General features: G+C 45.0%; 1 protein-coding gene across 2 annotated transcripts in view; it reads left to right on the forward strand.

Moving 5' to 3' along the window:
* Positions 1 to 12,534, forward strand: part of PPP6R1 (protein phosphatase 6 regulatory subunit 1) — a 329,328-nt gene extending 316,794 nt beyond the window's left edge. For both annotated transcript variants that reach the window (XM_063942823.1, XM_063942824.1), the window contains 2 exons: positions 10,891 to 10,992; positions 11,662 to 12,534. In XM_063942823.1, the coding sequence (XP_063798893.1) occupies positions 10,891 to 10,992; positions 11,662 to 11,665 (106 nt within the window). In that variant the 3' untranslated portion in view covers positions 11,666 to 12,534. The remainder of the gene's footprint in view (positions 1 to 10,890; positions 10,993 to 11,661) is intronic.
* Positions 12,535 to 13,732: the final 1,198 nt, after the last annotated feature.

Raw genomic sequence — 13,732 nt, forward strand, 5'->3', positions numbered from 1 at the left:
AATTAGGCGCAAAAATCAATATAAACAGCAGCTACTGGGTTAACATAAAGTTACTGTGTTATTCCTGGGTTAATAGCGCTGGGGTGTGTGCTGGCATACTCTCTCTCTGTCTCTCCAAAGGGCCTTATGGGGGAATTGTCTTCAGATGAGCATTCCCTGAGTGTGTGGTGTGTCGGTACGTGTGTGTCGACATGTCTGAGGTAAAAGGCTCCCCTAAGGAGGAGATGGAGCAAATGTGTGTGAGAGGGTGTCTCCGTCGACAACGCCGACACCTGTTTGGATATGTGTAATTAAGTGCTTAGGTGAATTTATTGCACAAAAGATTAGAGAACAGACAGGAAATCTACCCATGTCTGTCCCTATGTCGCAGAGACCTTCAGAGTCTCTCAATGCTCAAAAATAATAGACACTGATATCGACACGGAGTCTGACTCCAGTGTCGACTACGATAATGCAAAGTTACAGCCAAAATGACAGAAAAGTATTCAATATATGATTATTGTAATAAAAGATGATTTGCATATCACTGATGACTCATCTGTCCCTGACACAAGGGTACACATGTTTAAGGGGAAGAAAGCTGAGGTAAATTTCCCTCCTCTCATGATGAAAAAGAGCGGGAATCTCCAGACAAGAGACTGCAGTTTCCCACAAAGAATTCTCAGGGAGTATCCTTTCCCCACTAGGGCCAGGATACGATGGGAATCTTCCCCTAGGGTGTCACGTTTGCCCAAAAGGTAGCCCTGACGTAACAGCTATTCTCAGGGATCCTGCAGATAGCGTGCACATTCTGGTACACTACTCAGACCGGCGATTGTGTCGGCATGGGTTTATAGCGCTGTGGCAGCGTGGACAGGTACCTTATCAACAGAGATTGAGACCCTAGTATGTATATATATATATATATATATATATAGAGAGAGAGAGAGAGATATATAGAGATATATGTATATATAGAGATATATATATTAAAGATGCTGTCTTAAGAGATATATATATATAAAACATGCCCAAAGAGACATGAGTCTACTGGGTCCTAGAGTCAAAGCTATGTCTATTTCTGCTTGACGTGTCCTGTAGAATATGCAATGGACAGATGATGCCGACTTAAGAGGCATATGGAAGGCTGAGGATTGTGTGGAGAAGGGTTCTCGGACCTGGTCTCCACAGCTATAGCTGGTAATTCTGATATTTTGCCTTATATTACTGCACAGCCTAGGAAAGCACGACATTATCAAATGCAGCCTTTCGAACAAAGAAACAAGAAAATCCGAGGTGCGTCCTTTCTTGCCAGAGGTGGGGGCAGGGGAAAGAAGCTGCACAACACAGCTAGTTCCCAGGAACAGAAGTCCTCCCCGGCCTCTACAAAATCCACCGCATGTCGCTGGGGCTCCACAGGCGGAGCTAGGCCCGGTGGGGGCACGCCTTCGTAAGTTCAGCCACAAGAGGGTTCACTCCCTGTTAGATCCCTGGGCGATAGATATTGTGTCTCAGGGATACAAGCTGGACTTTGAGGAGATGCCCCCTCACCGACGGCCCTGCCGGCTTCCCCCCACGAGAGGGAAACAGTGTTAACTGCAATTCACAAATTGTATCTTCAACAGGTGGTGGTCAAGGTTCCCCTCCTTCAACAAGGAGGGGGTTATTATTCGACCATGTTGTAGTCCCGAAACCAGACGGTTCGGTCAGACCCATATTGAATTTAAAATCCCTGAACATATACCTGAAAGGGTTCAAGTTCAAGATGGAATCGCTAAGAGCGGTATTGCAAGCCTGAAAGGGGGAGATTTTTTGGTGACTCTGGACATAAAGGATGCATACCTTCATGTCCCCATTTATCCACCTCATCAGGCGTACCTCAGAATTGCGGTACGGGATTGTCATTACCAATTTCAGACGTTGCCGTTTGGTCTCTCCACGGCCCCGAGAATATTCACCAAGGTAATGGCGGAAATGATGGTGCTCCTGCGGAAGCAAGGTGTCACTATTATCACGTACTTGGACGATCTCCCCATAAAAGCGAGATCAAGAGAGCAGTTGCTGAACAGCGTATCACTTTCTCTGGAAGTGTAACGGCAACACGGTTGGATTCTATATATTCCAAAGTCGCAGTTGGTTCCTACAGCTCATCTGCCTCTCCTAGGCATGATCCTAGACACAGACCAGAAAAGGGTTTATCTCCTGATAGAGAGAGCTCAGGAGCTCATTACACTGGTCAGGAATCTATTAAAACCAAAACAGGTGTCAGTGCATCACTGCACTCGAGTCCTGGGAAGGATGGTGGCTTCATACGAGGCCATTCCCTTCGGCAGGTTCCATGCGAGGACCTTCCAATGGGACTTACTGGACAAGTGGTCCGGATCACATCTTAAGATGCATCGGTTAATCACCCTATCCCCCAGGGTGTCTCTCCTGTGGTGGCTGCAGAGAGCTCACCTTCTCGAAGGTCGCAGATTCGGCATTCAGGACTGGGTCCTGGTGACCACGGATGCAAGCCACCGAGGGTGGGGGGCAGTCACACAGGGAAGAAATTTCCAACAACTTCCTGAAACTAAGGGCCATATACAACACCCTATGTCAAGCGGAGTCCCTGCTTCGCGACCAACCGGTTCTGATTCAGTCAGACAACATCACCGCAGTGGCTCATGTAAACCGCCAAGGCGGCACAAGGAGCAGGGTGGCGATGGTAGAAGCCACCAGAATTCTTCCCTGGACGGAGAATCACGTAAGCGCACTGTCAGCAGTGTTCATTACGGAAGTGGACAACTAGGAAGCAGACTTCCTCAGCAGGCACGACCTCCACCCGGGAGAGTGGGGACTTCATCAAGAAGTCTTCACGCAGATTGCAAGTCGGTGGGAACTGCCATAGGTGGACATGATGGCAACCCGCCTCAACAAAAAGCTGCAGAGATATTGCGCCAGGTCAAGAGACCCTCAGGCGATAGCTGTGGACGCACTGGTGACACCGTGGGTGTTCCAGCCGCTCTATGTATTTCCTCCTCTTCCTCTCATACCCAAGGTGTTGAGAATCATAAGAAAAAGAGGAGTGAGAACAATACTCATTGTTCCGGATTGGCCAAGAAGGACTTGGTATCCAGATCTGTAAGAAATGCTCACAGAGGACCCGTGGCCTCTGCCTCTAACACAGGACTTGTGCAACAGGGGCCCTGTCTGTTCCAAGACTTACCGCGGCTGCGTTTGAAGGCATGGCGGTTGAACGGCGGATCCTAGCAGAAAAAGGCATTCCGGATGAGGTCATTCCTATGCTGATAGAGGCTAGGAAGGATGTGACGGCTCAACATTATCACCGTATATGGCGAAAATATGTGGCTTGGTGTGAGGCCAGGAATGCCCCTACGGAGGAATTCCAGCTGGGCCGTTTCCTTAACTTCCTACAGTCGGGAGTGACTTTGGGCCTTAAATTGGGTTCCATTAAGGTTCAGATTTCGGCCTTATCCATTTTCTTTCAAAAAGAACTGGCTTCTCTGCCTGAAGTTCAGACGTTTGTAAAGGGAGTGCTGCATGTTCAGCCCCCTTTTGTGCCTCCAGTGGCACCTTGGGATCTTAACGTGGTGTTGAGTTTCCTGAAATCACACTGGTTGGAACCACTCAAAACGGTAGAAGTAAAATATCTCACGTGGAAGGTGGTCATGCTATTAGCCTTGGCTTCGGCTAGGCGTGTGTCAGAATTGGCGGCTTTGTCACATAAAAGCCCTTATCTGGTTTTCCATGCGGATAGAGCAGAATTGCGGACCCGCCCACAATTTCTGCCGAAAGTGGTTTCATCCTTTCATATAAACCAACCTATTGTGGTTCCTGTGGCTACTACTGACTTGGGGGATTCCGAGTCACTGGATGTGGTCGGGGCTTTGAAGGTTTATGTAGCCAGAACGGCTAAGGTCAGGGAAACAGAATCTTTGTTTATCCTGTATGCTTCCAACAAGCTTGGGGCGCCTGCTTCAAAGCAAACTATTGCTCGCTGGATCTGTAACACGATTCAGCAGGCTCATTTTGCGGCTGGGTTGCCGCTGCCTAAATCAGTTAAGGCCCATTCCTCAAGGAAGGTGGGCTCTTCTTGGGCGGCTGCCCGAGGGGTCTCGGCATTACAGCTTTTGCCGAGCGGCTACTTGGTCAGGTTCAAACACCTTTGCAAAGTTCTACAAGTTTGATACCCTGGCTGAGGAGGACCTTGTGTTTGCTTATTCGGTGCTGCAGAGTCATCCGCGCACTCCCGCCCGTTTGGGAGCTTTGGTATAATCCCCATGGTCCTTACAGAGTCCCCAGCATCCACTAGGACGTTAGAGAAAATAAGATTTTACTTACCGGTATATCTATTTCTCGTAGTCCGTTGGGCGCCCGTCCCAAGTGCGGACTTCTTCTGCAATGCTTGTATATAGTTATTGCTTAAATAAGGGTTATGTTATAGTTGCATCAGAGTTTATCTGATGCTCTGTGATTGTTCATACTGTTAACTGGGTAAAGTTATCACAAGTTATACGGTGTGATTGGTGTGGCTGGTATGAGTCTTACCCTGGATTCCCAAAATCCTTTCCTTGTACTGTCAGCTCTTCCGGGCACAGTTTCTCTAACTGAGGTCTGGGGGAGGGACTTAGAGAGAGGAGCCAGAGCACACCAAAATCTAAATTCTTTCTTAAAGTGCCCATGTCTCCTGCGGAGCCCGTCTATTCCCCATGGTCCTTACGGAGTCCCCAGCATCCACTACGGACTACGAGAAATAGATTTACCGGTAAGTAAAATCTTACTGTTTCTCTGTGGAACGCAATGTACCTCGCAGAAAGAGTGTTAACCATGGTAAGTCTACCAAAACACTTCTTTTTCTATGTATACGGTACTGTGCAAAAGTTTGAGGCAGGTGTGGAAAAATGCTGTAAAGTAAGAATGCTTTCAAAATAGTAGTGTTAATAGATAAAATTAAAACTATTAACAAAATGTAAACTGAATGAACAGAAGAGAAATCTACATCAAATCAATATTTGGTGTGACCACTCTTTGCCTTCCAAACAGCATCAGTTCTTCTTGGTACACTTGCACACAGTCTTTGAAGGAACTCAGCAGGCAGGTTGTTCCAAACATCTTGAAGAGCTAACCACAGATCTTCTGTGGATGTAGACTTGCTCAAATCCGTCTGTCTCTTCATGTAATCTCAGACTTGATGATGTTGAGATCAGGGCTCTGTGGGGGCCATATAATCACTTCCAGGACTCCTTGTTAAAGCAAGTACTTATATCACCATGCAATACTATCAGGGAGGTCTCTCATTGGACCCAAATCTGTGCTGCAAAAACCCTAAACCTAAATCTAGGCAACAACCCTAAACATACAGCCAATGTCATTAAGAACTATCTTCAGCATAAAGAACAAGTAGTCCTGGAAAGGATGATATTGCCCCCACAGAGCCTTAATCTTGAGCATTATCAACTCTGTCTGGGATTATATGAAGAGACAGAAGTATTTGAGCATACCTACATAAACAGAAGATCTGGGGTTAGTTCTCCAAGATGTTTGGAACAATCTTCCTGCCGAATTCCTTCAAAGACTGTGTGCAAGTGTACCTAGAAGAAAAGAGATTGGTTTGATTAAAGCCCCATATAGATGGGAGAGATGTGTGGTGAGCGAACTGCTCAGCACACATCTCTCCCGCCACTCAGCACAGCGCGATGTGTGCTGAGCGATGCGGGGGTGGACAGGGGCCACTCATTTCACCCAGCGGGTGAAAAGAGCGACGTGCTAGATTGGCCTGCATGCAGGCCAATCTAGCACCGGCGATAGCAATGTGCGGGGCCGCGCATCGTTATCGCTGAGGGGCATACACACGAGTGATCTGTGCTTAAAATCTAAGCAATCTAGTCAGATTGCTTAGATTTTAAGCATGGATCTCTCCGTGAGTACCCCCTTTAGTTTCCTAGTGGTCTATCGTTCATGCACCTTGATAAAGACTGTGTGTGTGTGTGTGTGTGTGTGTGTGTGTGTGTGTGTGTGTGTGTATGTATGTATGTATATATATATATATATATATATATATATGTATATATATAATTTTTTATTATTATTTATTTATTTTTCGAATCTTGTCCTGTAAAGTGCGTATTTAAAAAGCATCCTGGTTCCTGGAGCCTGAATATAGACAGAACGTGTTGCTGCAGTATAATTGGCTGCCATTCGCTTTCAGAATAGCTATTTTGCAACACTTGGTCACATGGAGGAAGTCTGTATGCTGTTTATCATATGGTCTATTGTTTCCGAATATCATATAAAGTGCTTCAAGCTGCTATTTGTTTTCCTGCGCCTGTACGGTTAGTAGAATTAGGGCAGGATGCTAGACACCAAGGAGGGCAGAGCTGCGCGTGTCTGAGGTGCGAAAGGGGTGTGGCCTCACAACATGCCCCCTAGGGAGGCCAATCCCGGGCCGTTTTTTCAATCCCGGGATTCGGGATTGAAAAACGATCAATCCCGGGATTCCCGGGATTGCAGTAGGGATCAGTGAAGAAGGGTGTAGGGAGCAGCGCGGGAGGGTGTAGGTAGCGGCGGGGAAGGGAGGGAGGGTGTAGGTAGCTGGGCGGGAGGGTGTAGGTAGCTGAGCGGGAGGGTGTAGGTAGCTGGGCGGGAGGGTGTAGGTAGCTGGGCGGGAGGGTGTAGGTAGCGGTGCGGAGGTTGTAGGTAGCTTGGCGGGAGGTTGTAGGTAGCGGTGCGGAGGTTGTAGGTAGCTGGGCGGGAGGGTGTAGGTAGCTGGGCGGGAGGGTGTAGGTAGCTGGGCGGGAGGGTGTACAGTAGGTAGCGGGGAGGGTTGGTAGCGGCGCGGGAGGGTGGGTGTAAGTACCACTTACTATTAGGTGGGCGCCAGCCATGGACACACTGAACGCGGCGGCATTTCAAATGAAGCGCCGGCCGCCAGCCAACCAGAGCTGGAGGACCAGCAGCCAATCAGGGAAGCGACCGCAGCAGTCGCTCCTGATTGGCTGCCGCGGCAGCTTCCCTGATTGGCTGCCGGTCCGCCAGCTCTGATTGGCTGGCGGCCGGCGCCACATTTGAAGTGCCGCCGCGTTCAGCATTCGTCTATGGCTGCCGCCCGCCTAAGTGTAAGTAGTATTACTTACACACACTCCCTCCCGCACATGCGCAGTGTAATCCCGTGAATCCCGGAATTGGATGCTCCAATCCCGGGATTCAAATCCCAGCATTTTTGGGCCCAAATCCCGGGATCCCGCCGATTCCGATCCCGGGATTGGCCTCCCTAATGCCCCCTTATCACTCTGGGGGTCTTGTCCAGCCTAGCGCTAAACATACGAACATAATTTCCCATAATCTATAAATGCACATAAACATACTAATACTAATTGCAGGTACATGTAGGGTAGTAATGCCAGCAGTGCCACCTGATACCCACATGCTGTTATGTATCCTGGGTACGCCCCCTTTCTGTGGATGCAGCCCTGCCAGTATCATGGTAACAGCACTGCAGCCAGCAGCTGGACTGTAACTGTGCTCCATGCAATGCCACATCTGCATCCATGCAGTAAGTAGGGGAGGGCAGCGAGCACATAAAGATAATGAGGCACAACGCATTTTACAATAAAATGGCTTGTGCTTCATAATTACCTTTAATCTGGCAACACTATGATCTACTATATAAAATGCCTTGTAGTATCTTTATCTGGCGGCAATATGATGTACTGTACTATATAAAATAAAAAGAGGCACAAGGCGTTTTATATAACAGAAAAAAAGTGGTGCCAGATTAAAGCAAAGGGGTATCCATTGCACTAGCACCAAAAGTTACAAACCCAGGAAACTACAGCCAGTCTGGAGTGTTGTTCACAGCAGCTGCAGGGAGAGAGAGTATGCCACTGCGGAGCTGCTCTTTGTCACCATTTTGCTGGCATGTAATAAAGGGGAACATTTACTAAGCAGTGATAAGAGCGGAGAAGTTGCTCCATCAACCAATCAGCAGCTCTGTATCATTTTATAGTATGAAAATTATAGATGTTACTTTAGTACTGATTGGTTGCCATGGGCACTTCTCCACTGGCTCCCTTCTTATCACTGCTTAGTAAATGTCCCCCTAAGTTCCTCGCTGGCCTCTCCTTTAAACTTCAGACAGACAGGAGGGCTGGGTTTGCATCAGCGGGAGTGTCAACGCCAGCCCTCCTGTCTCACCAGACCTTGCAGTGTCCAGTTAGCGATGCGGCTGCACGCAGAGGGGAGGAGCAGCAGCCGGGAATACAGTAGCTGTCAGGGAGCTGAGACAGCGAATGAACGTGTCAGTGTGTGGCTATGACAGACAGCAGTGGAAGGACAGCAGGGGGGCTGAAATCAGGTAGGGCGCAGATTGACAGCTGGAAAAGGGGCGGGGCGGCGCCCTGAAATAGAAGCCTAGCGTGAACACTAGAATACTAGCAGGGTAGTGGAGGAGTATGTGAGGGTATAGCAGTCTGTCTAATGTAGGCCTGTCCAGGAGTTTGGTTGGTTAATTGATTTGATTGTTTTGTTTTTCTTTCATCTGCTTTAATCCCAATCTTACCTCCCCTCCCTACCCCCACAGTCTGGGTATTTATTTTTCATGCATTCATTTAGAGATTTTATTTAAATGCAAAATGTATTAAAATGTATTTTGCTATTTAGAATAAATATATATATTTATTTTTTTACCATGAATGTTTATAATACATTCTCCCCATTTTTCTCCTGTGTTGCTGCAAGGAGAACATTCCCACTGTTCCATTGTAATATTTATTGTTAAGGGGTTTTTTTGTGTGTTTTTTTTTTTATTTCTTTATTTCAAACCTATTTTTTTCTAATGTTTATGTTTAGTGAGGCAAACAATAACAATAAAGATGACATCATGTAGTAGATTATTGGATACAACTGAATTATATGCTGCTTGTAAAAAAAAAAAATATTATACAACCATATTTCTGAACTACTGCATATTTTACACCATATTTAATTTTCATTTTACTTTTTTTTTTTTTTGGGGGGGGGGTAGTGAAACCCAGCAAAGTGTGAACACCTAAAGTCATAGAATCTCCCTTATTCCTATAACTGACCTGCCCATTCACTTTATTATAAAGCTTTTTAAAAAAGCAAAGAGCCCAGAATATCAGTTCATTATGTGATGCTACTGTAAGCCTGACTTGTTTTGTTCATTGTGCATTTATTACATTTTTCTTGGACCGGGGTAGATTGAGAATTTGGCTGGAGCTTCTACAATGGTCCTGAGATGCGATAGAAGATAGAAGTGCTGCCTTATCGTACTGTAGACAGGAAGTGTATGGAAGTCATGGCTGCATTCCTTTACTTATAACTGTTGATGGTGCTGGACAGAAACTGTTAAGGCATAGCAGGGGTTCATGAAGCCTTTAAGAGACAGCAGTTTTCACCATTTACACACTTCAGGAAGAATCGTTTATCCCTGAATTAACTATAGTCCTCCGCACGCTTATTCCTTTAGTACCCCTTCTTGGTTTTTTTTTTTTTACCACAGGCGTGTGCCATTCTTGGTTTGGGGAGCGTGTCCCATTCTAAAGTTTGCGGAGCGGTTCTGCTTTACAGTCAGCATTTCAGGGATGGTGGACACATAAGGAGTCACCCCTTCCCATCAATGGAACTCAAGAAAATGTATTTGGCAATGACCAGTTCTTAGTTTCTGCTACAGGGTTTTCTGGTAAAAATACAATTGATCAATGTCATGGAGATGGCATATCTAAATCACCAGGGAGGCACCAAGAGTAGCCAGTCTGTGCAGGAGAATGGGTGGAACACCGCATTCCATACAAAGCAGCACTCTTTTTTGCATATAGAAGATCTTCATCCTGCAGAATGATCCTCCACTTTGGAGGCCTTCCAAGTCCTTGTAGACAGATGGGGGTCTATCAGATGCTGACATGCGAGCTGAAAGGGTTCCCCTCTTTCACTTTTTGTTAAGCAAGACTTTTTTTCCTTCAGGATTGGGATGGATTCTGGTTTTAGCATGGGAACACTGACCGTTCAGGTCTTGGTTGTTGGTTCCAGATGACCAGACCGTCCTGCAAGGGGTGCTTCACATCCAGCCCCCCTAGGTTTTTTCTTTTGGCTCTCTGGGTCCTCAACTTGGTTATTGGAACTCTAGAGAAGGAACTATTTGAATGTGAGATTGAACAAAGAAATTTTCTTTTGGATGACTATGTTCCTCCAGGAAATTGCTTCTGCAAGTAGGGCTTCTGAACTAGGATTTTTTTTTCCCCTACCTATTCCTGATTTTTCTTCAGGACAGTGAAGTCTTGCATGTGAAACCATAATTTCAACCCAAAGTAGTTGCTAAAATTCACATTCACCAGTAGTTGTAGTTCCAGCTGTCACTCAAGATAGCAATGCGTTTGGTAAGGGACCTCTATTCCCTGGACGTGGTTAGAGCCATCTGAATCTACTGTATGTTCAGCGCACTGTGGATCATCGCCAGACAGAAGATTACTTTGTTTTATATGACTCTCCCAAAAGGGAAACCTTTTGTAAACCTCCAAGAAGACTATTGCCCAGTTATCCGCTATGCAAACACTGTAGCAGGACAGCCTGTTCCTGAACATGTTATGGCTCATGCTACTCAGTTGGAGTTTGGAATGCAGCCATCTTCTGCGTCTTCATGTATATCGAGGCAAATATAAAGGAAATGTGAATGATGTATGTGTAAGGATCAAGATATCACATTTTGGGTTCTAATAGGTTGAAGCTGCTAGTTTTCTTATGTTCCACTTTGCAGTCTTTCATTTTAAGCCACATAAATTACAAACAGATCCCACTACAATGTTTAACAAAATAATTAAAAATGAATGGAATTTTTTGTTAATTTTTAAATCTTTTTATTCAACATGTAAGTAAATCTGTGTTTGATTGTAGAGAATCCAGCCCCACGCACAGTAGTGAACAGAATAAGATCCAACAGTCTACTCTCCCAGACAGACCAACCACAGAATGTTCTCCTCCTACAGAAAATACAAAGTACGTTTAAAAGATGATTCTTTTGTTTTTCGTTGTCTATTTCTTTTTAGGGATTAAACTCAATGTAATATCCTGCAAGACATCGCCATGCTACCCGGCTGTGCGCATATCAACAACGGGTTCACTACGGCTGGCCGGCGGTCGGGCTCCCGGCGACCAGCATCCCGGCGCCGGGAGCCCGACCGCCGGCTTACCGACAGCGTGGCGAGCGCAAATGAGCCCCTTGCGGGCTCGCTGCGCTCGCCACGCTACGGGCACGGTGGCGCGCTACGCGCGCCACACTATTTTATTCTCCTTCTATGGGGGTCGTGGACCCCCACGAGGGAAAATAAGTGTCGGTATGCCGGTTGTCGGGCTCCCGGCGCCGGTATACTGAGCGCCGGGAGCCCGACAGCCGGCATACAGAAGACCACCCATCAACAACCTAAGGTAGTTCTGACATCGCAAGTTTCCCTGTGTACCTCTATAAGGTGTCAGAGAGCTTGCAATGCCGTTGGATTCTGTCTTTCCAGGAGGGCACATTCGACAACACTGACAAAATTAATCCCACCTTTATTTTGTACTTGGCACTTAGCCGATCCTCATTGTGTCTTGATTTGCCGTCATTTTATGTTTTAGAACATCAGTTTGTTTTACAATTATTTATTTTTATTATTGTTATTATTCCAGGTAAACATCATCCTCTTCCTAAGGCTTCAGAAACAGATGACTGTACATCCAAAGATCTGCATTGAGTATCCGTATGGATTGCAAAACATAAGACCAAGCCTCTGTCTCCTTACAAAGAAAGAGTGGGACAGTTGTGCAGCAGAAATCCAGAATCCATTGCATACAAGAAGAGTTTTGATTGTGAGAACAAGAGACAGACAATGATACAATTATTTTTTTTTGCACTGAAATTAATAGCTGTCAAAATTTATATAATCTCCCACACACACACACACACACACAAACACACATACATACTTTTATATATATTTATATTTATATATGAAAGTAGCAACGGTAAATAAAAAAAAATTATGAAAGTTAAATTATAAATACATTTTATTTTACTCATTTTGGACAGTGGAAGATTCCATATGGCTTAAGCACAAGAAGTCAAAACCAAATGAATTTATGTATTCTCCCCTAGGTCCATCTCCCCCCCCCCCCCACCCCAAAAGAAACAAAGACTAATTCTATGCAGATGTGCACGCAGCAATAATTGGCTGGAGGAGAGAATTTCTCCGCTATAGGATTGCTTCTGTTGGGCACAGGTGTATATTTTCCTCTGTTGCAATAGAATAATCAAACGCCTTTGATACAATGTAAACTCTTCAATGTCCCCTCTGTTTATACTGTAATCATAGGCCTCGCATACTCTGTTTGTTTTGCTTTTATAGCTTTCAGTGTGGTTACCAAAAAAAGAAGAGAAAAAAAAAAAGGACTTCAATGAAGAATCACCCATCCTAAATTGTTATATTCTCAGTAATATTAGCAGTGCCTTATTGTCCTCCCATAAACATGTGACCCATTAAAAATGTATTAGGAATGACATTACCCAGTCTATGTGTACTGTATGTTGTGCATCATAAAGAGACTGCAATTCTGCATTAATTCAGTTACCATGTTGCAGCAATTCCATCGTCTGCTCTAGAGGTTTTGTACAATTAGTAATGCTTGTCTGTCTGTGCGCTAACTAAAGGATAAATTCTGCTTTTTCCATATGTTGGGGAGCAATTAATGGCTGGTGAAAATCCCCTAACTGCATGTGGTCCAGGATGGAGGAGGAACATACTGACGGATGATTTTAGTTGTAGCAATATGCATCTAAAACTTAATGAACACAGGTGATAGTAGCAAAGTAAGGAAGGGCAAGAGGATAGGGGTCAAATGGATATTTAAATGGCTTATTTTATACACTGACCTATGATAGCCTTTAGATTCGGGGTTTCTCAAAACTGCAGCTATCCAGTGTCTCATTTGCATTAATGAAACTGGTAGCTGCCCCGCTTTATTCTACGTTGTAAGTGGAACGCAATAATTTGCATTTTCATTTCCTCAGTTGGCTATATATAGGGGTATATGCAATTGTGGTCGAATTCCCGAAATTGTCGAATTTCGGGTCATTTTCGACCCAAAAAAAAAATCGCCTATGCAATTCAGTGCTTTCCGACCAAAAATCGGACTTTCAAAATTCGACTTTTTGAAATTCGAATTTTTGCAAATTCGACTTTTCTGCAATGATATAAGTGCTGCAATTCGACCAAAGCATATTCAATTCAAGTTTGGAAATTCGACAGCAGTGCTTTTAGACAGCAAATTCGTCATTTTCAATCCGCCACACTTTGGAGGGTGAAAACAAATAAAAAAATGTTAAACATGTTTTTTTTTGTGTTTTTTTGGGGGGGAATAGCAGATCTATTTATATTAGAAGGGATTAGGTACTTTTTTTTTTTTTTTTTGGAGGCACAAATATTATTTATATATTTTTTAAAATATTATTTTTTTTTTATTTTTTTTTTATGCTGGAACGGTGAAATCATTAAAAAAAATGGCGTGGGGTCCCCCCTCCAAAGCATAACCAGCCTCGGGCTCTTCGAGCTGGTCCTGGTTCTAAAAATGCGGGGGGGAAATTGACAGGGGTTCCCCCGTATTTTTAAAACCAGCACCGGGCTCTGCGCCTGGTGCTGGTGCCAAAAATACGGGGGACAAAAAGAGTAGGGGTCCCCCGTATTTTTAACACCAGCATCGGGCT

This window comes from Pseudophryne corroboree, chromosome 10, assembly GCF_028390025.1.
Source record: "Pseudophryne corroboree isolate aPseCor3 chromosome 10, aPseCor3.hap2, whole genome shotgun sequence".
In the NCBI taxonomy this organism is placed as follows: domain Eukaryota; kingdom Metazoa; phylum Chordata; class Amphibia; order Anura; family Myobatrachidae; genus Pseudophryne; species Pseudophryne corroboree.